The sequence below is a fragment of the Sorex fumeus genome, unplaced genomic scaffold (genome assembly GCF_029834395.1).
Source record: "Sorex fumeus unplaced genomic scaffold, SorFum_2.1 ptg000007l, whole genome shotgun sequence".
Taxonomy (NCBI): domain Eukaryota; kingdom Metazoa; phylum Chordata; class Mammalia; order Eulipotyphla; family Soricidae; genus Sorex; species Sorex fumeus.
The window spans coordinates 34751465-34779141 of NW_026606064.1; the positions used below are offsets into that span (position 1 = coordinate 34751465).

General features: G+C 39.2%; 1 protein-coding gene across 1 annotated transcript in view; it reads right to left on the reverse strand.

The window, feature by feature from the left end:
- The window catches only part of PRMT3 (protein arginine methyltransferase 3), a 124022-nt gene that overhangs the window by 73732 nt on the left and 22613 nt on the right, over positions 1 to 27677 (reverse strand). Inside the window, exons 9-10 of the mRNA XM_056132582.1 lie at positions 26305 to 26426; positions 6155 to 6254 (exon numbers count right to left, since the gene is read on the reverse strand). Coding sequence (XP_055988557.1) covers positions 6155 to 6254; positions 26305 to 26426 — 222 coding nt within the window. The remainder of the gene's footprint in view (positions 1 to 6154; positions 6255 to 26304; positions 26427 to 27677) is intronic.

Here is a 27677-nt window from a genome sequence, read left to right on the forward strand (position 1 = left end):
CATGTCAAGTAATTGAACTAGGTATCAAACATGCAAGGCATATATTCTACCACTGAACGACATCCCTAGCCCCAGGATTTATTTTTAAAAAGTTTTCACATTTTAATAACAAAATTCTCACACAGAAGTAGTAGCAGTAGTTCACTATGTTAAGTGTCCTTACAAATATTGGCTCATTTAATTTCCCTAAAGCATATTTATTCCTTTTCTATTTCATGGGAAAATTAAGGATTAGAAATGTTAAATAATTTAAAATGGGACTTTGAGAACTAGATACAGACACAGAAACTGTGAATAAACCATGGCTTGTTTAGCTATAGAAATCAAATTTTAAATCACAGTTGCTTCTTCAAATGATTTTACTGATTAAAAAATAAAACAGAACGTATATAGCATATAGACGTATGTATATATACACACATCACATTTACAATTAAGAACAAGTGTAGAAATAAAAAAAATCCCATTGAGCATTAATAAATCAGAATTTACAATAGGTGCGTGATTCATAATATTTCAAAGTGACAATTAGGTAGAACTGGTTCTCAGTCACTGCCCAGTGTGAAAGCTGTTTAGAAAAATCAACACAGGTAATAAAATATATACAGAATATGTAATACTTACGAAAAACATTAATATTCCTTGTTAAAATACTAGAATATACTAGAAGATAAAAATATTCAAGTATGTATTTCTAACATTTGTCCTTTCTTTCAACTTTCCACTTTGTTAAACTTCATTTTACTATAGGCTCCTTACACAAGAGAATAGTCTTTCATTTTCTGAGAATTGTCCTTGGTCCTGAACCAAGTCATTTATTACTGCTATCAGAAGGCTTTGCTCCAAATGCCCTACTCATCTACAATGTAATTCAGACTGCAATTTCACAGGCTGCTGCCTCACCTGTAGGGGTGCCATCTGGAAGAGAATTATACCCGACATCTTCTCCCATGATGCTCATGGAGCACCCTTCTTTCTAAACTGACATTTACTTTTCAAAATTAAAATTTGCATTTACACTTCAAAGACTAATTACTACAAAAATTAACACATTGCATTAAACCCAGACTAAAATATTAACATTTTATCAATTGAAATGGGAACCTTTCAAAAATACCCATTCATGATATCTTTTTTTTTTTTTAGTGCAACTTCTGGAATTTATTGTGAAATAAATTTTTTTATGAATCTTGCCAATATTATCCTTAGGTTTAAGATTTTTTTTCTACTTACACACATTCTTCATGTGAAGAAAATTTCCACAATTAAAATGAATGTTTAGACATGAGAAGGAATGAAGTACTGATACATTTTTAAGAATAAGTTAATGAAAAAAGAAAAAAAAGAATAAATCAATGATAAAAAAATAAAACGCTTTGATACCTTCAGTGCAGATGCTTCTCTTGTCTAATTTTTTTCAGCTGAAATATCTGAATCATAAACTCTCAAAGAGACAAAGAGAATGGTACAAATAAAATAAGGAATTTATCTGTAAAAAGTCTAGTGACAAGTAATAATCTGAATTGCTTAAAAAAATTACAGTAAGGACTATGAACTCTAATTCCACATTTTTAGTATACTTCTGAAGTACAATGACTATATATTTTATAATACTCTCAATTCTACATGGTTTACCATAGAGTATTACCAATGTGATTGAGGCTAATAGTTACTACTTTAAAACGATGGTGGTGGGAAATGGACAATGGTGGGGGGATGGGTGTTGGAACATCACATGACTGAACCCCGATCATGAACAGCCTTGTGTTTATCTCTTGGTAATTCAATAAAATAATAATAATAACAACAACAACAACAACGACGACGACAACACATGATCATAATGAAAACACAAATGTAGACTTATCGGGACTTTAAGAGAACAGCGCCAACAGAATTTTCACTATCTTCCTTGCGTGAAACACACTCAAAAATGGGCAAATAATATTCAGCTTTCAGTTTAAAAATATTTATTAATTATATTAGGGCACTGGCCAAGTGGGGAATTGTTGAATTGCCTAATTTCTACTCTCTTATTCCTAGACTTCAAAAACTGTTTTTACTTACTACATATTTTCAAACACCATTTCTTAACATACTTGTCACAAGTATGTCTTAACATACTTGACAATATTAATACACTAGAAGTTTTGGGGATATATGGACAGGCCAAGAGCAGAAAACTGGCAGCATGCTGAAGATAGCTTACTATACTTAAATATTCATGTAGACATAGGGATCTAGCAGGAATTACATAAAAAGAATACAGGATATTGTTAATTTGGAGTATAAAATTTAAGTTGGTCAAAGAAGCTTTGATTATATATTCATGTGACAGAATAAACTGTAAACATGTCACTTTTAAGGAAAATATTCCTTTATGGCCCATACCATCTTGATAGTATGAACTCACTTAAAAGACCGAGTTATTTACTATAAATTGAAGAGTTTACAGTCTACATCCTGTAAACCCCCATCTTCCAGTATGTAGGCATTACACCCACCAACAGCGCCCGGATCCGTGTAATTCCATCAACGGCCAAGACCCAGAGACTATAAAACCCAGCTCCCGGGAGAGAACAGCGTAGTCTCCTGCCTCCGCGTCTGGCTGTCCTTACCGGGGCCCCTTGGAGAGGGTGGGCTGAGTTTCCCTCCCCACCCCGAGCAGAGCCCCAGCAGCTCAAGACCTCTGGTTCCAGTCACAGCCATGCTTAAGACCACTCTCCACACGTTCAGATAAGCCTCATGCATGAAGGAACTGGCAGAGGAACCCAGGTGTGTGGGACCCAGGGCATAGATCTCCAACCCTGCTCGGATTGGGACTGGGTCCTCCTCCACCCAGATCCCCCCACCTTCCAGTATGTAGGTGTTACACCCACCAACTGCCCCCAGTGCCGTGTAATCCCATCAACAGCCAAGACCCAGAGACTATAAAACCGAGCTCCAGGAAGCGCACGGCTGCGTCTTATTATCTAGTTCTTACTCTGGAGAACCTGGCAGGCTACCAAAAGTATCCTGCCCACACGGCAGAGTCTGGCAAAGTCCCCATGGCGTATTCAATATGCCAAAAACCAGTAACAATGATGGGTTTCATTCTCCTGACCCTGAAAGAGCCTCGAAAGTGGCACTTTCTAAAATCTCAGGGCTAGCTTGGGAATATGATGCCGCCAACAGGTCAATCTGTACCTGTGAGGCGAGTGCATCAGCAGCCTGATGAAGCCTTCAGACTTCCAGATACCCCAAAATTGCTGCTGTGCCTTTGGCCAGACCCCAAAAACTTGGGGCAAAGTTTACCAAGAAAGTAAACGGCCAGAAGTTAGGTATGTGGGAAACACAACCACAAACCACCTCTGGCTCAGCTATATAATTGGAGGCATGGCCTCTCTGGTTCCTGATTGAACTGCTTAATGGCCATGATCCCAGAGACTCAATAACAAATCTCGAAACCCAGCGGCTTTTGGCAGAAATGCGTATGGTCCCTGCAGTAGGTTAATGGTGCTAGGCCAACCCAGATGGGAATAGGTTTCGTGCCTTGGCCTGTTGCCCCAGCGGCCCAGTGGCCACCATCCTTTAGAGGCCACTGGAGAGTCAGGTTTGGGTCTGCAGTGATGAGACACTCAGGGCCTCACAGGATGGGGGTGGAGCCAGTCCTGTCCTCTCCACCCCAACAAGACCCCAAGTCATCGCCCACAAATGGCCTCTCTGGCTCCTGATCAAGCTGCTTAACGGCCATGATCCCAGAGACTCAGGAGCAAATCTCGAAACCCAGTGGCTTTTGGCAGAAATGCATCCAGACTACGCAGTAGGTTACTGTTGCCGGGCCACCCCCTGCTGCCGGGCCACCCCAGGGGGGAAAGGGTGTTATCCCTCCGCCTGCTTCCCCCAGGCGGCTTGGTGGCCGTCATCCTCCAGAGGCCATTGGACAGTCAGGTTTGGGCCCACAGTGGCGAGACATTTGGGGCCTCAAGGGATGGGGGTGGAGCCGGTCCTGTCCTCCCTGTCCCAACGAGACCCTAAGTCATCGCCCATGAACGGCCTTTCTGGCTCCTGATCAAGCTGCTTAATGGCCATGATCCCAGAGACTCAGGAACAAATCTTGGAATCCAGCAGGTTTTGGCAGAAATCCCTCCAGATTTACATGTTAAAATTTTGGAATTTCAAAATCTTGCGGCCACTACTACAGCCATGCGACATCATATGTTATTCATAACCAGCAATAGAACACAAATTGTCTACTGTTTCTTTTTCAGCAGATCTGAGTGTTGGGGTAAAATCTCAAATAATAATGGTGGGTCTGGTGTCAAAATATTGAATGTGATCAAAGCAGAGAGAGAGTAATGTGGAAATCATCTGCCCCACAGGTAAGGGGAGGGTGTGGGATGGGGGGTATACTGGGGTTGTTGGTGGCGGAGAATTGGCACTGGTGAAGGTACGTGTGTTTCGTTGTATGACCAAGACTTAGACCCGAAAGCTTTGTAACTGCTCTCACAGTGATTCAATAAATAAAATTATAAAAAATTTAAAAAAAGTAAGGTGGAGTTCATGCACAATTCAATCAGCTAATCAGTGGCAGAATAAATAGCAGTACTCCTACATAAAAAAAAAATAATGAAAAATAAAATCTCAAGGCTAGGACACAGGAGAAGTTACTGGTGCCTGCTCACCTGCTTGAGGAAATTGATGAACAACAGGATGATAGTGATACAGTGATACAGAATGTAGATTACCATCTACTGTCTCATTAGAAACATCAAACACTTGGATAGTAAATGTCACTTTGTTTGTGATGCTTCAGACTGCCACTTAACTCTTACACAACAGTTAACTGCTTTATCACAAAGTTGATAATAAAGTTACATGAAAGTTTCTAAAGTAATTATGTAAAATCCTCTTTAGAAGGCATTTTCCTTACTCAAGAGTTCTACAGGGACTGAGTGTTTGTTATATCTCTCACACTGGCAATTCAAGGCAGCTGATGACAGGCTGAAAAAAAAAACCCAATATCCCTTGCATTTATTTGTCACAGAATGTGCAAGAATAATGTTTGAATAATGTATATACACATAGTTTTGTGTATCTATCAAAAACAGATATCTTAAAGAAAAATTTCTGGATTAAGGGGTGTACATATTAAATTTTCAAATCTAATCATCAAACCACCTCGGAGAAAGACTATAAAAGTGCTTTTTCTGGGACTGTAACTGCAGATACAAAGTTTATAGAAAACACTTTCATGTCCAGGAGGAGGATGAAGTACAAAGAAGTACAGAGAAAATAAACAATAAATTGACACTGAAATTTAGAACCTCATTCATCAAAAAGTGTGTAGAAAAAAAGTAAATCAAATAATTTAAAAAATATTTTGAACATATGTACATCTCCAACACAGAACACTAATCAATTTTTAAAAAAGAACAAGTAACACAAAATGGGCAAAAGAATTTTAATAAATTTTTTCTTAAAACAGAACCTACAAATAGGCACTGTTATGCTGAAAGAGTGAACTTCTTTTGCAATTTAAACGTGATGAGAAAATACCACACAATTGGGAACTGGAAAGACAGTACAGCGAGCAGGGTCACTGCACTGCACGTGACAAACACAGGTCCTATCTCAAGCATGTATAAGGTTTCCTAGGTTCCACCAAGAGTAATCTCTGAGTAGAGTCAGGAGTAAACCCTGAGCATTGCCAGGTGTGTCCCCAAAACAAACAAAATAAAATATGAAAGGATAATCTAGAGACAAGTCTTTCTCCATGACAATACCCAGATAAACTTTTATGAATCCAGAGAACTCCAGGCCAAAACTAAAATGTTCTTTTTAAAAGTATTCTCTCCCTCCCTCTCCTTCTCTCTGCCCCTCTCTCTCCCTCCTTCTACTTACTTCTCTGAGTAAATTTCTTTCAATAAAACTATTTGGCTTCACACACACAAATGATAATAAATCATCATTGTGCCATTTATAAATTATAATTAAATGCAGAGGTCAGTTACAGCTCAGTGGCACAACACTTGTTTCCATGTATAAGGTCTCTCTTTTGATCCCCAGCACCAAAAACAACAACAAAAAAAACAATTTAAAAAATGCAGGAAAAAAATCACCCTTACCAATTTTTCTTTCTCCTTAAACAGTATTTATTTCTGCAAATACTTACCATCCATTCAGATATAATAACATCCACTTTTTCCACCGGAAGATGAACTTCTTCAATCTTTCCCTTAATTAGTATAATAGTATCTTCAAGTTTATTTAGCCTGAAAATTATCATAATGACATAAATTAGTATGTTAAACAGCACTGAAAGATAGTCAAATACATAATTTGTTTGGCAACTGTTTATACTATTTTATGAAACTCAAAAGAAAGTTCAAAGTTTATCCCACAGGCATGATAATTATTTCAGATCACTCTATGAATGCTCCAGAGTATTTCTGCTTAATATGGAAATATACCTATCAACATTTAAAACTTCAATCTAGAGAGAAATCCAAGTTCTACCTAGTATACAAGTCAAAGTTACTATATCGTCTTTTAAAATAAGGAAGAAGTGAGACAAGCAATAAATGGTGTTTTCAAGGAAAAAATTGTAACAGTGGAGAGACAATTAGAAGCTAGAAGCTCTCACTTTGATTCCTAGACTCTCTACTACTTGTTGTTTGATCTTCATCAAATTATATGTTATCAAGCCTGTGCCATGTAGAAGATGAAACCTTATCTTTGTGCAGCCTATTAAAGACAATCAAGTCTTTGTCAAAGTTACAGATACATCTTCAAGCACTATAGAGTGATACAACAAACTATCATATATTGCTTAAAACTTGAAATTCTATCCCAATAATAATTTAGCCTTCCCCAAGGGCATTCACTATTTTCATAAACTTGACCATAAAATGAAGATCTATTTTTTCACAATCAGATTTGCAACTGGAAGTGGCAGAGGTAAAAAAAGTTCATTTAAAAAGCTAAAGCATGCATCTACAGTTCAATCCTCAAACGTTGTACATCTGAATCACAAAATAATATCTGTCAAAGGAGTTTTTTCCCTAAATTTATTGAGATATTTATCTGTTACTGTTAAACATATTCATTTAGAACTAATCTTCACTGAATCTAAAGAACAAGCATATTGACGACCACCATCATCAGTGCATAGAAGGCTTCATCCTCTCAAAGATTCATTAGTGGTTTCTTCTCAGAAAATTCAAAGTTCTTTCTTCACTATTAGATTTATATTTTATAGTTTGCTATAAATGGAGTCTAGAATATATTTGGTATAAATATATTCTTTAGTCTTTCAAGAATCATACTTCTTGGATTCCTCAATGTTTCTGTGTACACTTGTAGTCTATATCTTGTGATAGCTGAGCAATGATATATGCAAAGATCAAATAATTTTTTTAATATGTAGAGTTTTTTTTTCTGTAAAACTTCACACAGATTAATCATGCACTCTAAAACTGAGCCACATCATTGCAATGTTTTCCATGTACCTACAGAATGCAATTTTGACTTGTTTCTAATGACTAAACCTACAATACACAGTTTGTATATAGCAGAACTGCTTGTTCAACCAATGTATACCTAATTTTTAAGGAAACTGCAAATTCGTATACAAAGTACATATATAATTTGCTTTTTGGGGTCACACCCAGCGATGCACAGGGGTTACTCCTGGCTTTGCACTAAGGAATTTACTTCTGGCAGTGCTTGGGGGACCAGATGGGATGGTAGGAATCAAACCCGGGTCAGCTGCATACAAGACAAAATCCCTATCTGCTCTACGATCACTCCAGCCCCACATATATAATTTTATATCCCCATCAGCCATATACATAGAATCCTCTGGATTCATATCCTTGTCAACACTGAGCACTGCAGATTTTTATTTTATTTTCCATTTTCTACTTCTTTTCCTGTTGCTGTTGTAAGAAGCAGGGCCACACACTTGATTGTGGTGCTTACGCTTGCAGACACGTAGCACACCTCAGTTGTACTCATACTCAGTTATGTGCTGAAGACACACCTCGTGATGGAGCTGGGATTGCACTGGCTTGTGCAACAATGCCAGGGATCACACTTTCAGCCTGATGCCTGTGCAAGCAGCTCTAATACTGATACACAGGACTAGGTCAGTATTTTTAAAATTGTAATTGGGCCTGGGTGAATATTAAAGAGGCGGGTAAGGTGAGTGCCTCGCATTCAGCCGTATCTCTGGTTCGATCCACAGAATCACATATAATCCCATGAGCACTTTCTGAAGAGTCCAGAGCCAGGAGTAGGCCCCAGGTACCCTTAGGTGGGACCAACCCTCATCGCCTCGGTTTTAAACTGTACTTTATTGTGGAAATGAGATCTAATTATGGATTTTAAAAAATCATTCTATTAAAAAATGCCCAGGCATTTTTTCCATATGCATATTATTCTTTTTCACATTTAAAAAGTCAGGTCAGTTATGTTCTCGTCACAAATTTCTACAGTTCTTTATATACTATGGATAAAATCTTATCAGACAAATACATTGTGGATATTCCCTAGCAAACAGCTTTTTCATTTCACTAATGGTATGTTTTGAAGTAGTTGAAGCCTTTTACTTTGAGAAAGGTCAATTTAACATTTTTCCTCTTATGGATCATGCTGTGGGTACACAGCTAAGAAAGCTTCACTTATATAAAATATTTATGTATACAATCTTTTAATGTTTTCCTTTTATGAGTTAATTGTTTCATGTACTATCATGGTTTTTCCTGTGGACTCCGTGCAGGCTGTTTTTACTCTGGGCGCCACAGAGTGGGGTGGGTGAGAGCCGTCTCCGCCCCAAGGGACCCAGTCCCGGCAGCCGACTTTCACTACCCAACCACCTCCCCACTCCAGGCTGCTTTCTGGACAGCGCGGCCACTCATCATAAGACACTTCCTACCCATTTTCCATAATTACCAGACCATATTTGACAGGGGTTAGACAGTAGGTAACAAATCACAGAGAGAAATGTATATGCCTCTCAGAGAGCCCGGCAAGCTACTGAGAGTATCCCGCCCTCATGGGCAGAGCCTGGCAAGCTCCCCGTGGCGCATTCGATATGCCAAAAACAATAATAATAACAGGTCTCTTTCCCTGACCCTGAAAGAGCCTCCAATCATTGGGAAAGACGAGTAAGCACAGGCTGCTAAAATCTCAGGGCTGCGAGGAAGAGAGATGTTACTGGCACAAACAACAGGAAGACAGTGATACAGTGATCATGTTTTTTACTATATCATAAAAATTTAATATATTTTGGTATGATTTTCATAATATTCCTTTATTATTTTTTCTCTACAGGATCTGTATGTTGTGCCTTTCAATCCTAAAATTCATAATTTAATCTTTGTGTGTGTGTGCATGAAAATCAGAGCTGTAACCATTCTACTTATATGTTGTGCCTTCAATCCTAAAATTCATAATTTAATCTGTGTGTGTGTGAAAATCAGAGCTGTATGAATTCTATTTGAGAAGCATGCTGAAAGTAGACTATAGACCAAACATGATTGCCACTCAATGCCTCTTTTGCAAATCACAACACCTAAAAAGAGAGAGAACAAAAGGGAATGTCCTGCCACAGAGGCAGGGTACGATGGGGGTGTCGGGGGTGGGAGGGATACTGGGATCAGAGGTGGTGGAGAATGGGCACTGGTGGAGGGATGGGTACTCGGCCATTGTATAACTGAAATCCAAGCACAAAAATGTGTAAGTCTACAACTGTACCTCATGGTGTTTCACTAATAAAAATTTTTTTTAAAAGTATCAACTTTTTATTAATTTTCTTATTTATGTTTTATTGGTTTCATCTTTATTCCATTATTCTGTTTACTTAAGTATATTTGTTTTTCTCTCTATCAACTTAAGATGAATACATATTTTAAACATTTGCTCTTCAATAAGTATTTAAAATGTGGAACTTCTTTCTAACATGGGTATAATTAGTTTCATACCAAAAGTTGCTTTTTTCCTCCATAAAGGGTCAGAGCCAGCAGTACTCAAGGCTCAGACCCAGCAGTGCTCAAGGCTAACTCTTGGCTGGCTCTTTACTCAAGGATCACACTGGGCAGTGTTTGTGTGACCATATGTGATGCAGAGGAGTGAGCAGGGGGCTAGCTAAGTACACGACAACCACCTTATCCCCTATGCTATCTCTCTGACCCTGCACTGCTGGCAAACAGAAGAAAAACAACTTAAAACTGAAGTCAGGGAGATGCCTGAGACTTAAGTGCTTTGTAAGATGCTCTGTGCACATGAACTGGAAGAATTAACATAGTTAAATTCTGAGAGTAAAAAAAACTCTAACACAAGTATCATATGCCCTAACCTCACACACTACCAAAAATCAGTACAAGAACAGTACAGCACTGGGATAAAAGTTGAAATGGAATAAAGACTCTAAAAATAAACTGAGATATATGTAGACAATTAATTACAGTTTTAAAAGCCAAAAGCATACAATGGAGAAAGAAAAGTATCTTCCAACAAGTTGTGTTGGGACTGTCAATGGAACATGCAAGCACTAGACACTGGCAAACACTGCTCCCTGCTAATACACATGCAGAAGTCAACTACAAATCAAACGTAAGACCTCACTGTCTGGCGTGACTGAAGGGTCAATCATGGCACAGGACAGAATCAGGAGGAGGAGGATCAAGAGTAAAACAATTCTCAAGCAGCACCATGTATACTAGTCACCATTACTTTTGGCAGACCTGCCCAGGTTTGGAGAGCCAACACAATGGAAATATCTACCTTCCTTTTTTAATTAAAAAAAATAATTTTAATTAAAGAACTGTGATTTAAAAAGTTATTGTCAGGGGCTGGAGCAATAGCACAGCGGGTAGGGCATTTGCCTTGCACACAGCCAATCCGGGTTCAATCCCCAGCATTCCATATGGTCTCCTGAGCACCGCCAGGAGTAATTTCCAAGTACAGAGCCAGGAGTAACCCCTGAGCATTGCCAAATGTGACCCAAAAAAGGAAAAGAAAATTATTGGTAGTTAGGTTTTAGGCATATAATATTATAAAACCAATCCCAACAACAGTGTTAACGTTCCCCCCCCCCCAGTGTTCCCATATTCCATTCCTACTTCCAACCCCTGCCCCATCAGCCCCCCAAACCCCTATTCATCAACTTGACAGGCACATTTCAAAGTTTTAGTGGTTTCAGCTTAGATCTCATGTTTTCAGTGTTTTGAGTCTGTGTTGTGGATATAATGGCTATACCATCACCCAGATCACTGGTCTAATCAAAACCCTGATGTCTGCTTCACCCATCATTTCCCATTCTTTCTTTCCTGGTTGATTACTACTCTGTCCTATTCTCTAATCACTGGGGTCAAGGGTGATCTAGGCAACACTCCTTTATTACAATGCATGGGATGCATGGAAATAATTTTTCACTTTTTAGACAAAAGTGGAAGACTGCATTGCTGGCAGACAGAAAAAAAAAACTTAGAACTGAAGTCAGGGAGATGGCTCAGAAGGCTAGAGTACATGCTTTGCATGTGACAGCCCAATATTCGATCCCTGGCACCCCACAGTGCCCCAAACCCCACTGGTAGCAAACTCTGAGCACCACACCTGTAGTAGCCACTGAACACTACTGGGTATAACCCCTAAACACAGCAATGAAGACTGAGTCCTGGGCCTCCCCATGGGGGAAAGAGATACATCTCCGCCTGAGATGTGTACTCTGGGTTCTTTCCCTCTCCCCCTCCAATTCTTCTACATCTGCAAATAAAAAATGTTTCACTTAAAAAAAAAAAGTCCTAGTATTTTAGGTCAGTAGCACTGTAGCAATGTAGCACTGTCCTCTCGTTATTCATTGATTCGCTTGAGCAGGCACCAGTAACATCTTCATTGTGAGACTTGTTACTGTTTTTGGCAGATCAAATACGCCATGGGGAGCTTGCCAGGCTCTGCTGTGCAGGCAAAATACTCTCGGTAGCTTGCAGGGCTCTCCGAGAGGGACGGAGGATTCGAACTCAGGTTGGACGCATGCAAGGCAAACACCCTACCAGCTGTGCTATCGCTTCTGCCCTTTAGGTTAGTAAGAGATTTTAAAAAAAAAAAAAAAACCGGGGCCTGGAAAGATAGCACAACGGGTAAGGCGTTTGCCTTGCACGCGGCCAACCAGGGTTAGATTCCCAGCATCCCATGCGGTCCCCTGAGCACCGCCAGGAGTAACTCCCAAGTGCAGAGCCAGAAGTAACTCCTGAGCATCGCCAGGCTGTGACCCAAAAAGCAAAAAAAAAAAAAAAAACAAAAACAAAAAAACAAAGGAGAGAAAAACAAGAGCTACAAATATAATACAACCAGAAAACAAAAAAATAGGAAGCATTCTAAAAAGTTAATGGTCTGAACTCACCAATCCACAAAACACATGCCCGGGGCCTTTTAGACTGGAGGAAAATTCCCCTCCCGAGGCTGCTGGGCCCCAGCAGCCTCCACGCATGACTGCCAGACCCGCAGGCCCAGCTCCATGGCTCCCGAGTCTCTGCTTGCTCCACTCGTTAAATTGCACGGTGCTGACAGTTATACAACCTGTCACGGGGTGAAGACCGGGGCGAAGGGAAAAAGCAACTCAGAGCCTGACCCCTCAGTCACATGCAGGGGGGCTAACTACAATGATTCACCCTCAGCAAAGCAGGAGCACAGCAAACCCAACGGGCTGGTCACGGCAAAGCCAACCGAGTTCAGTGGCTGAAAACAGCACCGTGAAAGGCTCAGCCAGCACCATCAACCTCAGCAGTGTGAACTCTAAGAGAAAACTGCAGTGACACCATGTTGAAGATGTTTAATGAGCTCAAGGAAACAATGGCAGAGGCAGCCAGCAAGCACAAAGTATAAGAGCTGAGACTGAGAAAACTACAATCAGAAAGTGAGAGAAATAGAGTATGGTGGGTGATATTTAGAAAACAAGCAAACAAACAAACAAAAAAACAACCCACAGTCTGAGTGGCAGAACAGCAGATATGAGGAAAAGACCAAAGAGCTCCAAGATGAGAATTGGAAAATAACTACAGGAAACAACACAGGATGGAGAAAGTCTGAAAAGAAGTGAACAGCATACCAGAGAACTATGGAATGAGTCCAAGAGGAATATAAGAATCACCAGAGTCCCCGAAGAACTGAAACCAAAATCAATGAAGACTCCCTAGTTACAGAAATCAAAGATAAGACTTCTCGGGGCTGGAGCAATAGCACAGTGGGTAGGGTGTTTGCCTTGTACGTGGCCAATCCAGCTTCCCATATGGTCCCCTGAGCACTGCCAGGGGTAATTCCTAAGCCAGGAAAAAAAAAACAAAAGAATTCTACAGGGTTGGGGAATTCAAACACCCAAATACAAGAGGTTCAGATGGTGCCAGTGAAAACAGACTCACAGAAAAACTCCAAGCCAGCTCTGACAAAAGCCAAAGACAGAGACAGAATATTGAAAGCTTGCATGATCAAAAAAAAAAAAAAACCCAAAAACACATAATGGAAAGCCCATAAGATTGAGAGAACATCAGATGAGACTCTGGGACAGAAAAGAATGGAGGGATATAGTGCAAAAACTCAATGCAATGAACACGTGCCAAGGTAGTGTGGGTGAGAATGAGAAAGGTCTCTGTGAGGAGAGGACACTAGCACACTGCTGATGGGAGTGCTAAGAACTATACACAGAGGGAGATGTGACACCCCTGACATCCCATAACATTGTGAACCAATTGTAGTCAATAAAAAATTTGTTTTAATATTGCTGACTGACGGTCATGCAAAAGAATGAAATCAGATCACTATATGACAAAACAAAAATTTACTGAAAGTGGATTAAAGACTTAGATTTTTATCTTTCAATAAAATTTTCATTTAATCTTTAGAACTGATTCATAAAAGAAAACATAGGCAATGTTGAATACATGAGATTACCTACAATGTTGAATAGATGAGGTCATGGAAAGTATTCCTCACTGCTCCTGAATTTCAAAGTGACTGTTTTCAATGTTTCATCAACATTATAAGCTTTGTTTCTTAGATAACATTATTAATATTAGGTCATTCCTTTCTAGCTGAAGTTTACTAAGTTTTAACATGAATATGCACATTTAATGGGTTAGACAAAGCTTTTTATCACACTTTTCCCTCCATCTACTGAGAAGTTAAGTACTCAGTAAATTTTTCTGGTTGACTTTCATTTAATTGAACAATCCTGTATTCTTGGGATAATACTTACTTTCTAATATAGTGCTCAATTACTTTTTTGATGTTTGGAATAGGGTCTGTACAGACATTCATGTATGAATAACATTTAATTTCCTAATCCATTGTTTTAGTAGAGCTCTAGTATAAAGATTATACCAGGTTTGAAGGGAAGAAAGATCTTTGCAGTGATACTGGAATAGACAGATTAACAGATAGGTAACAGATTTAACAAATTATGGGGGAGGAGAAGAGAATTGTTTTGTTCTGTTTTGTTTGAGGTCCACATCTGGCAGTGCTCAGAGTTTATTTCTCACTCCATGCTCAGGGACTGCTTCTAGGCTTAGAGGACTAATATGGGGTGTCAGGAATCGAACCACGGAACCATATGGAGAGCCAGGGATAGAACCTGGGTGGACCGCATGCAGGAAAGTACCCTACCTGCTGTACTGTTGCCCTGGCTCACTATGTCTTTTCATGTACAAAAATACAATCCTCTGGCACTACACAGTCCTCTGAGTATAGGGTTAGGAGGTTTCTACACAGCAAAATAAACTTGGGCTAAAATAAAAAGACACGGGATGTCAGGGGGTTAACTTGAACCTGCGGGGTGAGTGCATCAGCAGCCTGATGGTGCCTCCAGGCTTTCCCAAATTACCACTGTACCTCAGGCCAGACCCCAACTACTCAGGACCAAGTTTCCCAAGAAATTATATGGCCAAAGGTTAGGTAACTGGAAGCTCAGCTGTAAGCTCATTTATCAGCCTTGCTTCAGAGACCTATAAATAAATCTTCAGAGATCAAAAGCTCCAGTTAACCTTGGACTTGTACATGGCTAAACAGACCAGGGTAAGTTGGAGGGGGGCTGGTTAGCCTGGTATCTCCCCAAGCAGAGCCTCTGGCAGCCGCTTTCTCCCACAATCCAAAATCGCCGCCATGTTCCTGGCCAGACTCCACCGTCTCAGGATGAACCTCACCAAGATATAATCTGCTGAAAATTCAGATATGCGGGTTTTGTGACCGAAATCTTCAGGACTTCTCAGGGTCGGGATGGGCTATCTCCCCACACCAGCCTGTACTTCCAGAAGCCTCGGCAGTCACACTGACACCCCAAAGCTGCCACCCAGTTAAACAGCTATTCCCAGCCTTACCTTCCTGATAAAATACTGAAAGCTCTAACAAACACGATAACCTCTTAGTACATGTATTGTAAACCATAATGCACAAAAGGAAAAGGAGAGAGAGAAAGAGAGAAAGAAGAAAAGTGCCTGCCATAGAGGCAGGCTGGAGGCGGGGAGATGGAGGAAGGGAAACGGGGGACATTGGTGGTGGAAATGTCCACTGGTGGAAGGATGTGTGTTGGATAATTTGGATAACTGTATGACTGAAACCCAATCATGAAAGTTTTGCAATGGTCAATCTCATGGATTTCCAAACAACAACAACAAAAAAAGTAATATAAAGTTCATGCCCACTTCACTCAGCTTAATCAGTGGCTGAATAAATAGCAGCACTCCTACATTTAAATAAATAATAAAACAAAAAGGCACTCTACTGAATGGGAGAAAATATGTGCACACTATACATCTGACAAAATGTCAATATGCAAGATACACAGATCACTTTCAAAGTTCAACCCCAAAATAAATAAATAAAACCCACAATCCCATCAAAAAATGGGGAGAGGATATAAATGATGATTCCTTAAAGACAAGATTCAGAGAGCCAAGAGACATATGAAAAAAACCGAGTCACTTGTTATCAGGGAAATACAAATCTAAACAATAAGCAAGCCGAAGAACAGAACAGGGGCTCAGGCATTTGCTCTGCAAGCAGTGGGCCCTGATTCAATCCCTGTCACTGCACAACGGCAGGGTCCTCTGAGCACCGCTGGGAATTCTCACCCCAAACCACGCCAGCAGAGCCTTGGTTGCCCTTGAGTACCCCAGGTGTGGCTCCCAAAGGCAAAAGAACAATGGAACATGAACCCATAACGGTAAGAACGGTGTACCTTAAGAGGATAAAAAAGAAACTAACTCCTGAGCACAGTTGGCAGGTATGTAAACGGGTTCATCCCCAATACAAACAATAGGGCAAAAAAGAAGCCCTCATTTGCTGCTGGCAGGTATATAAAGGGGTTCATCCCTAATACAAGTAATAGGGCAAATTCCCAAAGAAATAAAAAACTGAACTGTCATATGGCCCAGCAATTCCAGTCAAGAACACAAAATATTAACTAGAAAAGACATATGCGCACCTATTCCACTGCCACACTAGGTACAATAGCCAAGACACAAAAACAACCCAAATTTCCAATGACCAGATAAGTAGGTAACAAAGTTGTGGTATATATACGTAATAGGATACTACTCAACTATAAGAAAGAATGAAATCTTACCCCTTGCTGCAACACAGATGGAGCTAGAAGGTGTCACGTAAAGTGAAATAAATCAGAGAGAACACATGCAATGGAGCAATGGATCATCTTACTCATATGTGGCAGCATAAAGAAGGAACTGATGGTATCTAGTGACAACAAACTCTTGGACTTCAACTATAGATTGCTGGTACCAAAGGTGATGAATGAAAGAGGGACAGAAGGAACTTGGAAAGTAGAGGAAGAAATTGACTGAAGTGACAGCAGGACAGTGTGTCTGTATGGGGGGGGGGGGGGAAATCTCTGGCACTCTGGTAATGGTGGAGATGCAATGATTTTGTACATCAAATGCATAAATGTTAACACACATTTAAGCATGCTATATCAACTACAAAAAATAAGCCCATGGGGCTGGAGTGATAGCACAGCGGGTAGAGCCTTTGTCTTGCATGCAGCCAACACAAGTTTGATCCCAGCAACCCATATGATCCCCTGAACACTGCCAGGAGTAATTCCTGAGTGCATGAGTCAGGAGGAACCCCTGTGCACCCAGGTGTGAACCAAAAAGAAAAAAAAAATCCTACAAGGCATTAATGAGAAAATACAGGGGAATATTTTCATAATGTTTCTTAGTTGGCTCATAAACACTGGAGGTACAGGAGTGATAACATAGCAGCCAGGTACTATAGCCTGGCATGCAGCCATCTTAGGTTCCATCCCTTACACTCCAAAGGATCCCCAGCCTGACCGAGTGATCCTTAAGTGCAGAGCCGAGTAACTCCTGAACATCACCAGGTATGACTCAAAAACAAAAATTAAACTCACAAAAAAAAAAAAAAACCCCAAAAAACAACTGGCAACCATAAATAGAAATATTGCTATATGAAAAGTGGGAATTTCGGATGGGGAGATGGGGGTGGGAGGGATATTATCCATGGTGGTGGAAGATGGGCACTGGTGGAGGGATGGGTATCTGATCATTGTATGATTGAAACCAAAGCACAAAAAATTGTAAATCTACAACTTTAAAAAAAATAAAATAAAATAAAGGGGGAAAAAAAAAAAAAGAAAAGAAAAGTGGGAATTTCAGTAGTACATCAAAAGACACAATAAAGAATGTGAAAAAGCAAGCAAGAATGAAAAGAATATTACATAAAACAGATTTTAAAAAAAACCTCATGTCTAAAGTATTAAGAATTGCTACAAATAAACAAGTGAACAGGTATTTCACAGGAAAGGAAATCCAAATTGTCGATGATGAAAGATAAAGGTGTTGTGCTTCTCTAACAATCAGGGAAATGCACATTTAAATTGCACAAGATACTGCTTTACAACCACTAGAGATATTTTGAAAAGATGAACAATACCAACCAGTCCCACTATTTACATGCTACTGATAGAAATTCAGGTTGGTATAAGTACCTCAGAAAACGGTACAGCATTATGCAGGAAATTTGAAGATGAATATACTTGAAAACTTATACTTCTATTTGTTAGTATATAGCATACAGATTTGTGTGCCAGAGCACATATACAAAACATGGAAATCATAAACACCAGTATCAAAAATAGGAAAGATAAATGGTGATTAATGACTTACAACAGTAAACATGAATAAGCTACAGTTGTAGATAATATGAACAAAAAAAATAATGTTGAGCTAGACAAGAAAATAATCTAACATATAATTTCCTATGTTGAATTTAAAAATTGAGAGAAAAATCTATCTTAAGTTGATGTACATGTATGTGGTTAAAATAAAACATAAAGCAAGGAAGTAATTACCATGGAAAGAGGGTAGTTACTTCAGTAAGGCAAATAACAGGGACTGGAGAGATAGTACATTAGGTAGGGCACCTGCCTTGTATGCACGCACACAAACCTTGTATCAAGATTTGGTCCCTAGGACTATATTCTGTCCCCCTAGCTATGATCCTTGAATCTGTGCTCAGGGATCACTCTATGCATGGAGTGATCCCTGAGCACAGATTCAGGAGTAAGCCCTGAGCACCACCAGATATGACCCCAAAATAAAACAAAATGAAGTAAAGAACAGCATCAGATTAAGGAAAGATGAATGAAGGCAGGGGGAAGTCTGAAGTACAAGTAAGGTACAAATTATTTATGCATAACTTTGCACATTGTGGCATTTATATTTTATACACTTTTGGGTATGTATTATTTATACGAAAGAAAAATGCTTATATCTGAGGTTTATCAGAAAGGTATTTAATATCATTTCTACAAAACTGCTATAGCTGCTAATATTTACTGAAATATATATTAAGATTTTAATGGTTACAAACACTTCAAGGAAAATAAAAAGCAAACTTCTTAGAAGAGCAAAATGTTCCCACTACCTAGAAGTATCTTTAGATGTTCATGCTGGAACAAGATATGCTCTGTAAGAGGCCATCTGTTCTAGCTGTTTATTGTCTCCTACAAGTCATAATCCTATTTGCATCAGTAATTACTAGCTCAAATTTGAAAGTCACTAGAAACATGGAAATTTCAGGGAATATACAGGAAGGCAAAAACAACAACCACCAAGCACTGAAATTCCCAGTCATTCTATACTATTAAAATAGCTCAATATCGAGTACCTCAGAAGTACTCGATATTGAGTATTATTCACATAATAGCTTTCATTAGATTGTTCATTTTAATCACTACCTGATTTTCCACTCATGAAAAAGATTTTTCTTGCTTTTCTCAAGTAGAGATTCACTAAACCTTACTTTAGCATAAAGCCATTCCAAATATATTTCAGGTGGGTGACGTGAGGTTGGGCCATAGCTGACACCCAACTGTGCTCAGGGCTTACTCCTGGTACTGTGCTCAGAGCTCACTCCAGTAGTGTTCTGGGGAACATATGTAGTGCCGGGGTTTGAACATAGGCTGGCTGCATGCATTCCAAATCATTTCTATCTCTGTAACACCTGCCCTATAAATAAGATGGGCTTAATGCAAAGAAATATGACTCTAATAAAAAAAAGTATTTTAGGTAAGTCTCTAAACTATCCAATAAACATCTGAAATCATATTCCTGAGTAAAAATTTTGTTAGAATGAACACTGTCCTATTTTATTTCCTATATTAAAAATAGCACCCTGTCAAAAGGCACATGAGAAAATGCTCTACATCATTAATCATCAGGGAGATGCAGAACAAAACAACAATGAGATATCATTTCCCACCACAGAGACTGGCCCACATTCAAAAGGACAAAAGCAACCGGTGTTGGCGTGGATGTGGCAAGAAAGGGACTCTCCTTCATTGCTGGTGGGAATGCCGAATGGTTCCGTCCTTTTGGAAAACAGTATAGATGATCCTCAAAAAATTAGAAATTGAGCTCCCATTTGACCCAGCAATACCACTCCTGGGAATATATCCCAGAGAGGCAAAAAAAAGTATAGTCGAAGGGACATCTGCACTTGTTTGTTCATTGCAGCACTGTTTACAATAGCTAGAATCTGGAAAAAACCTGAGTGCTGGAGAACAGATGACTGGTTAAAGAAAATTTGCTACATCTACACAATGGAGTACTATGTAGCTGTTAGAAAAGATGAAGTCATGAAATTTACATACAAGTGGTACTACATGGAAAGTATCATGCTAAGCGAAATGAATCAGAAAGAAAGGAACAGACATAGAAAGACTGCATTCATCTGGGGAACATAAACTAACAAAATAGGAGACTAATACCCAAGAACAGCTGCGATAAGTACCAGGAGGTTTACTTCATGGCTTGGAGGCCAGCCACATACACTAGGGGAAAAGGCAGATCAGATAGAGAAGGGAGCACCAAATAAAGGGTGTTGGGAAGATCCTCCCAGGGCGGGAGATGCGTGCTGCAAGTAGACTAGAGACCTAACATGATTGCCACTCAATGCCTCTTTTGCAAACCACAGCACCCAAAAGAAGAGAGAGAACAAATGGGAATGCCCTGCCACAGAGGCAGGGTGGGATGGAGGGGATGGGGGGTGGGAGAGATACTGGGATCCGTGGTGGTGGGAAATGGGCACTGGTGGAGGGATGGGTACTCAATCATTGTATTATTGAAACCCAAGCACAAAATTTGTAAGTCTACAACTGTACCTCATGGTGTATCACTAATAAAGATTTTTTAAAAATAAATAAAATATAAAAGCTGTACATGAAAAATAAAATAGCATCCTGTCTTAAAACTCAATTTTTATTTCAATACAAAAGGACAACATTATGATTATCTTTTTTTTTTCCCTGAGATACACAGTTACAAAGTTGTTCATGATTGGATTTCAGTCATAGGATCTTCCAATTCCCAACCCTTCGCCAGTGTACATTTCCCACCACCAAAGTATCCAGTTTCCCTCCTGCTAGAACCCCATCCCAGGATTAATTATCTTGTACTGGGCGTACAGAGATGAAATGCAGTCTATGCACTTAAGAACATGGTCTAAGGAAAATAGAACATAAATAGCACGAGGCATTACTGGAACTAATATCACAGTCCTTAATTAAATGAGTACATTTGAATTTCACCAGAAAAGGACATGCAAGGTATATGGCTAAAGAAAGATCATCTCTGGGTGCACAAACTGCCTGTGTACGTATATGAGAGAAAAACAGCAAACACGAAGACAATAACAATTCAGTTTTATTGGAGCAAGAAGTAATAAATGCATAGTGAGAGAAAGGAGCTGTAGTTAGGATGCTAAGAACTCTAGATTTTACTTAAAGATGACGACAAGTTGTGAGAATTACAAAATGGGTAGCAATGAAGCAAACTGGTACTAGGTAAAAGGCATGACCATGTCCTACGGAAGAAGATCGACTATTAGAGAGGGAACTGCAAACAGCATCGAGGCTCATACAATGAGCACCTACTCAAGGAAGTGGTATTTAAAATTTAGTGACAAATGATGACGTTTGTCAAACACAAAGGCTCTTTTGCTAGAACTCTTGTATATTAGTTCTTTTAAACTTAAAAAATATAAATCATACCCCTTACTTCAAGAATTTATCCTGGCGTATTTTGTGATCTTGGTCTAAATCTTACAGTTCATCATCTTTAAAATCTTCATGCTGGGTTGCAGAGATAACTAAATGAGCTAAAGTATATGCTTTGCATGCGGAAAGCCCGCGTTTGATCCCTGGCACTGCACAGTCCCCTAACATGTCAAAAGAGACCCCTAAGTATAGCGTCAGACATAGCACTGAGCACCACTAGGTATGGCTGGAGCGGGAGCAAACTCATTCTGCTTTGGTTCTTGGACATTGCTCAGTGGTACAATGCACAGGGTGAGAGTCTGACCCCTGCCACTGCTCCACATGCTGAGGATGACCTCAGCAGCACTACCACTGTGATTCCTGGTGCCACAACTGTGTCATCTCTGACATATCACAACCAAGTGTGTGCAAACACCCCAGCTCACGTATGCAACCCTTAGAGAGCACTACAACCCCAAACATGTGAGCACCAGAACCAACACGTGACCCTCAGGAGTCTCACAAGTAAACCGGGAGCAACATGATTGTATGTGGCACCCCAACCTACCCCCTAGTCACTGCAACAAAGGGAAGGGGACATTTCAGATGTTTTTAATTAAAATAAATCACAATGCTCATAATTTACTTTATTCTGCTCAATAACCTTTACTAAGTATCTATCACGTATAGAACACTTAAGCTAAGTTTAGGGACAAAAAAGATAAAGAAGCGAATGCTCCTGTCCTAGAATCTAGAAAAGGACACTTATATAAACATGACAAAATTTCAAAATATTCTGTAGCTTTTCTTAATGCTTCATTTCTCAAATATTCTAAACAGGGGTGATATAAAAGATTGCATCTTTAATGCCACACTAAGATTGAAAGTACTGCACTGTAGCACTATGATGGATCAACCTCCCCATGAACACTCTTCAGCAAAGCATCCAAAAGTCAAAATAATGAGTTATTCCATGGCTGAGTCAATGAGAAACCAAAGGCAGTCAGAATAACGATAAAAACATTACTACAAATTATCTCTGCTTACTGAGAGTGAACACAGTATACACTGTCTGGCAACGAACAGTTTTGCTATCCTTAGGTGAGTTTATGTTCTAAAATGGTCATTTACTAAAACCCAAGCACAAAAATCTGTAAGTCTACAACTTACCTCATGGTGTTTCACTAACAAAAAAATAATAAATTAAATAAATAAATAAAATGATCATTTACTGTGAAGTTCAAAAGATGACATCAAAACTAAGAAATAATTTCTCATCCCATATATATACACATATCTTATCCATATATATATACATACACATACACATATATACACATATACTTTAAGAGTTCTATTTGCTCCTAATGTCAAACCTTTGAAAATCCATTTTCTACTTTATTCATATACACAATCTCAAAATCATAAGCCTGAATATTCTTAGGCTTTAAAACCTTAAGATACTATAAGGGATTAAAGCACTTGTCTTGCACACAACCAAACCTGATTTCATTCTCCTAACTGCTATGGTCCACCGTCCAGGAGGGATCCCTGAGCAGAGTAAGGAGAAAGCCCTGAGAATCACACAGTGTGGCCCAAAACCCCCCAATACCTCAAAAAGTCCTGGAGATTTAGAAACAGGTTTATTTAGAAGAAAATGTGTTCTATGAGCATCAAAGAAATATTGAATTGAATTTATTTCTATTGGGGGGCTTTCCAAATAGTATTCAGGAGGCTGAGGATCCCTCTTGAATGCTGAATCAACCAGGCCCATGTTTAAATGCAAGACTTGAAAAGGTAGTGAGTGCTGTTCAGGCCCTGGAGTGCCAGGGATCGGCCAGGACACACAGTGTTTGGGAACTTCAAGGGTTGCACCCAGCAATGCTCAGAGTACCATATAGTACTGGATATCAGACCAGAGTTGGCTGCATGCAAGCAAGGGCCTTACTCCCATGCTATCTTTCTAGCCCTGTGAATATATAAAAATTTTAAGTGCTTTTTACACATACATGAGTTTACGGAGCTTTCTAGAAATTCTGCATATATATATATATATATATATATATATATATATATATTCTGACATAGAAGTCTTACAAGGACTAAAGAAAAAAATCACAGACTACTAACTGCAAGAACTATTTTTACTGAATGATAAATATCAGCTTTAAGTGTTACAGTCAAGAAAATTGTGAAAATAAAAATACAGAAAGGAGAGTGATCACAGCTTGAAGGGACAACTGTAACAAATGACCATTTTAGAACAATCAATCAAATAAAGAATTGTTTGAGGAACTAGTTCTAATTCAAACATACCATATCTCTACCAACTGAAATTATAATTATTACACTTTAATAAGCAGTTATATGTCCCTTTACCAAAAAAAAATGGCTCAACGCTTATAACATGAGATAAATACTATTGTAAATCTCAGAAACCAGAGATGAAAGAATATGCCACTATAAAGTCAAAGATCTAAAATCAAACCTCACATCATGTGACACTAGATGCTAAGATATGTCCTCCTCAACAAAAATAATAAGCAACAAATTGTAAAAATACCAACAACAAACCATTTGTTGTACACTCTGATACATAGATTCACAACCAAAACAAAAATTCCCTATTACTCCATTTCACTGTGTAAATTTAAATTTTTGAATGGACAACAAAGGAGAAAATGCATATGAACACTATGGAAGTAGCAATGGGGTCAAGACAATATATGGCACTTAAAGGTACCTGCTTTGCATGTGGCTGACTCTAATTCAGTCCCTAAATCCCGGCACAGCCTATAGTCCCTGGAACACTGTCAGGAGTGATTCCTGAGCAGAGTCAAGAGAACGGCCAGGTATGGCCCAAACCAATGCCCATCCTTCAAAAAAAAAAAAAAAGCATTCTTTACAAAAAAAAAAAACAAGGAAGGACAAAGAACATATCGGAAGAATGTAGAATGCTGGCTTATCCCCTCTAAATGTCTGTTTTTCAAAGTCTAGGGCTGGAGCGATAGCACAGCGGGTAGGGCGTCTGCCTTGCACGTAGCCAACATGGCCGACCCGAGTTCGATTCCTCCGCCCCTCTCGGAGAGCCCGGCAAGCTACCGAGAGTATTCGATATGCCAGACACAGTAACAACAAAGTCTCCAATGGAGATGTTACTGGGCCCGCTCGAGCAAATCGATGATCAACGGGAGGGCCTATGGTTTTAGGGAAAGCAAGTTATTAAACGTAACTAACACAAGGCCACTAAGTAATTCAATGGGAATACAGTACAGCAAACTGGCTATGAAAATAAACTATAAGCCAGGTGTCTGTAATATAATCCCAGCCCCTTCAAATAAGAATTTAGTCATCTCTGTGCTTGACTTTCTTTTCTTATTTGGCTGGTGGAGAAGTGAGAGGGAGGGCCACACCCAGCAGTGCTATACTATACAATTTTTATTTCTAAAAGGAAATCCTAACATTTCTAAATTTCGAGTATTTTGGGGGGGGAAAGGGAGGAACTGGGGCCATACTGGGTGATGCTCGGGGCTTACTCCTGACTTTGTGCTCAGGGGACATCATGTCATCTGCAAATAATAATCTGGTTCCTTCTTTTCCAATCTGGGATGACCTTGATATCTTTCTTGCCCAAATGCTATGGCAAGGGTTTTGAATACTTATACTGAGTAGCAGTGCTTAGAGCAGGCAACAATGCCTAGTGCCTCAGATTAACATAAAGGCTTTCAGATTCTCATTATTAAGTATGATGTTAGCTGTGGATTCATGGTAAATGACTTGAACTATATTGAGCAAGGTTTCTTCTATCTCCATTCTAGTGAGTGTTTTTATCAACGGATGCTGGATCTTGTCAAATGCTTTCTCTGAAACTTTTGACATGATCTTATAATTTTTATTTTTTTCTTGTACTTATCTGATTTATTAGGTTGACTGATTTGCATATGTTAAATGTATAACATATGTTAAATATTCCTTGTATCCCATCTCCAATGATTTAATGCCACTTGCAAAGCAAACAGAAGCCAGGATAAACTAACAGGACTAAATCAGATTAAGAGGCTTCTACACTACAAAAGAAACAATGACCAGAATAAAAAAGACACCCAAAAGACTGGGAGAAAATATGTACCCAGCACCCATCTGATAAAGGGATAATTTCCAAGAATAAAGAACTGACAAACCTGAATAAAAAAATAATAATAAAAAAATAAGAGGAAATCAGAACAGAGATTTTCTCAAAAAAGGCACATAAACAGGTATATGGAACAATGTGCATGACTGATCATTTGGAAAGTAAATGCAAAGCAAAACAACAAGATACCGCCTCATTCCAGTGAGACTGGAACACATATCAAAAAATGAAACAACCAATGTTGGCATGGATGTGGGGGTAAAAAAAAAAAAACTCTCATTCACTGTTGGTGGGAATGTCAAATGCTCCAACCTTTCCGGAAAACAACGCAAACACTTCTCAAAAAACTAGGAATTGCACTTCCAAATGACCCAGCAGTCCCACACTGGGCATCTACCCCAAGGGTCTAAAAATTACGCAAAAAAGACATTTCCACTCTTATGTTCACTGCAGCCCAGTCACAACAGCCAACATCTGAAAACAATCCAAATGTCCAAGAACAGGTGCTGTGTCAGAGCAGCACCACATTACTGTCTATGCACAGAACGTCAAATCTGCAGAGCTGGACGAAGTCTACTGAATACTACTTGGGAAGCCTCTCCCCACAAGATCGCCAGTTACCTACCTTATGATATCCATTGCCTGGTAAAGTATTTCAGATTGGTCAACTCCAAAAACTTTCTTAGCTCCAGCTTTAGCAGCAAACATAGACAGGATTCCAGTTCCACAACCAACATCCAAAACTACCTGGAGAAGAAAAATGATGTTAATGAGAAAGTCATCTGTTATAAATTATTCATATATCATGGTGTTGCTGGCTAGAAATAGATCACAACAAAAATTTTCTGGCTAACTCAATGCCTCTTTTGCAAACCACAATACCCAAAAGGAGAGAGAGAACAGAGGGGAATGCCCTATCACAGAGACAGAGTGGGATGGGGGAGATGGGAGGTGGGAGGGATACTGGGATCCATGGTGGTGGGAAATGGGCACTGGTGGAGGGATGGGTATTTGATCATTTGATCATTGTATAATTGATTATTGTACAATATATTATTGTACAATATGTTATTAGTGTCTCACTAATAAAAATTTAAAAAAAAATTCTGGCTAGAAGTAGATCACAATAAAAATTTTCAACATGATTCAGGGAGGAAGGGGGGTGCTGAAAAGTGGTAAACTGATATGCATAATACCCTAGCAATAACAGTACTGTAAACTACAGTGCCTAAAAGGGGGGAAAAAAAAGGGCCTGCCACAGATGCAGGAAGAGGGGTCTGCGGAGAAACTGGGGACACTGGTGGAGGGACGTGGACGCTGGTGAAGAGATTGGTGTTGGGACCTGGTATGCCTGAAACACAATTATAAATAACCTTGTAGTCCACAATTACTCAATTAAAAAATAATAATAAAATTAAGACTTTTTCAATGTGACCAATTAAAAATAGCAGTAATTTATACTTATAGAAAACTGAAGATCTTCTCACAATAGATCATTTAAATTCATAACAATAGTTTTTTACAGTCACTGTTGAATGTGAAATTTAAGATGCTTGATATGAAATAAGCAATTTACATAGACTTTATAATACAGAAAAATTGTTCGTTAAATATCTACTGCATGAATAGTCTATGCTTGTCACTGTCACTGTCATCCCCTTGTCCATCGATTTGCTCGAGCAGGCCCAGCAACGTCTCCATTGTTGAGGCTTGTTGTTACTGTGTTTGGCATATTTGGAGGGGGTACCAAGGGACCAATCCCAGGACCTCCTATAGAAGAAGCACACCCCTGATCCCCCTTAATTCTAAATTTTAATGGAAATACTTTTTTGAGTTGAAATAACAGGAACTAACTTAAGCAGGACAGCCTAATCCAATACAATGTTTTTAAAAAGTTTGTAATCTAGTACAATTTAAAAGTTATAAAAGACATGAAGAGGAGGAAAATAATCATAACCCTTCCATTTAAAAAAATTACTCAATTCATGGGGGCAGGCT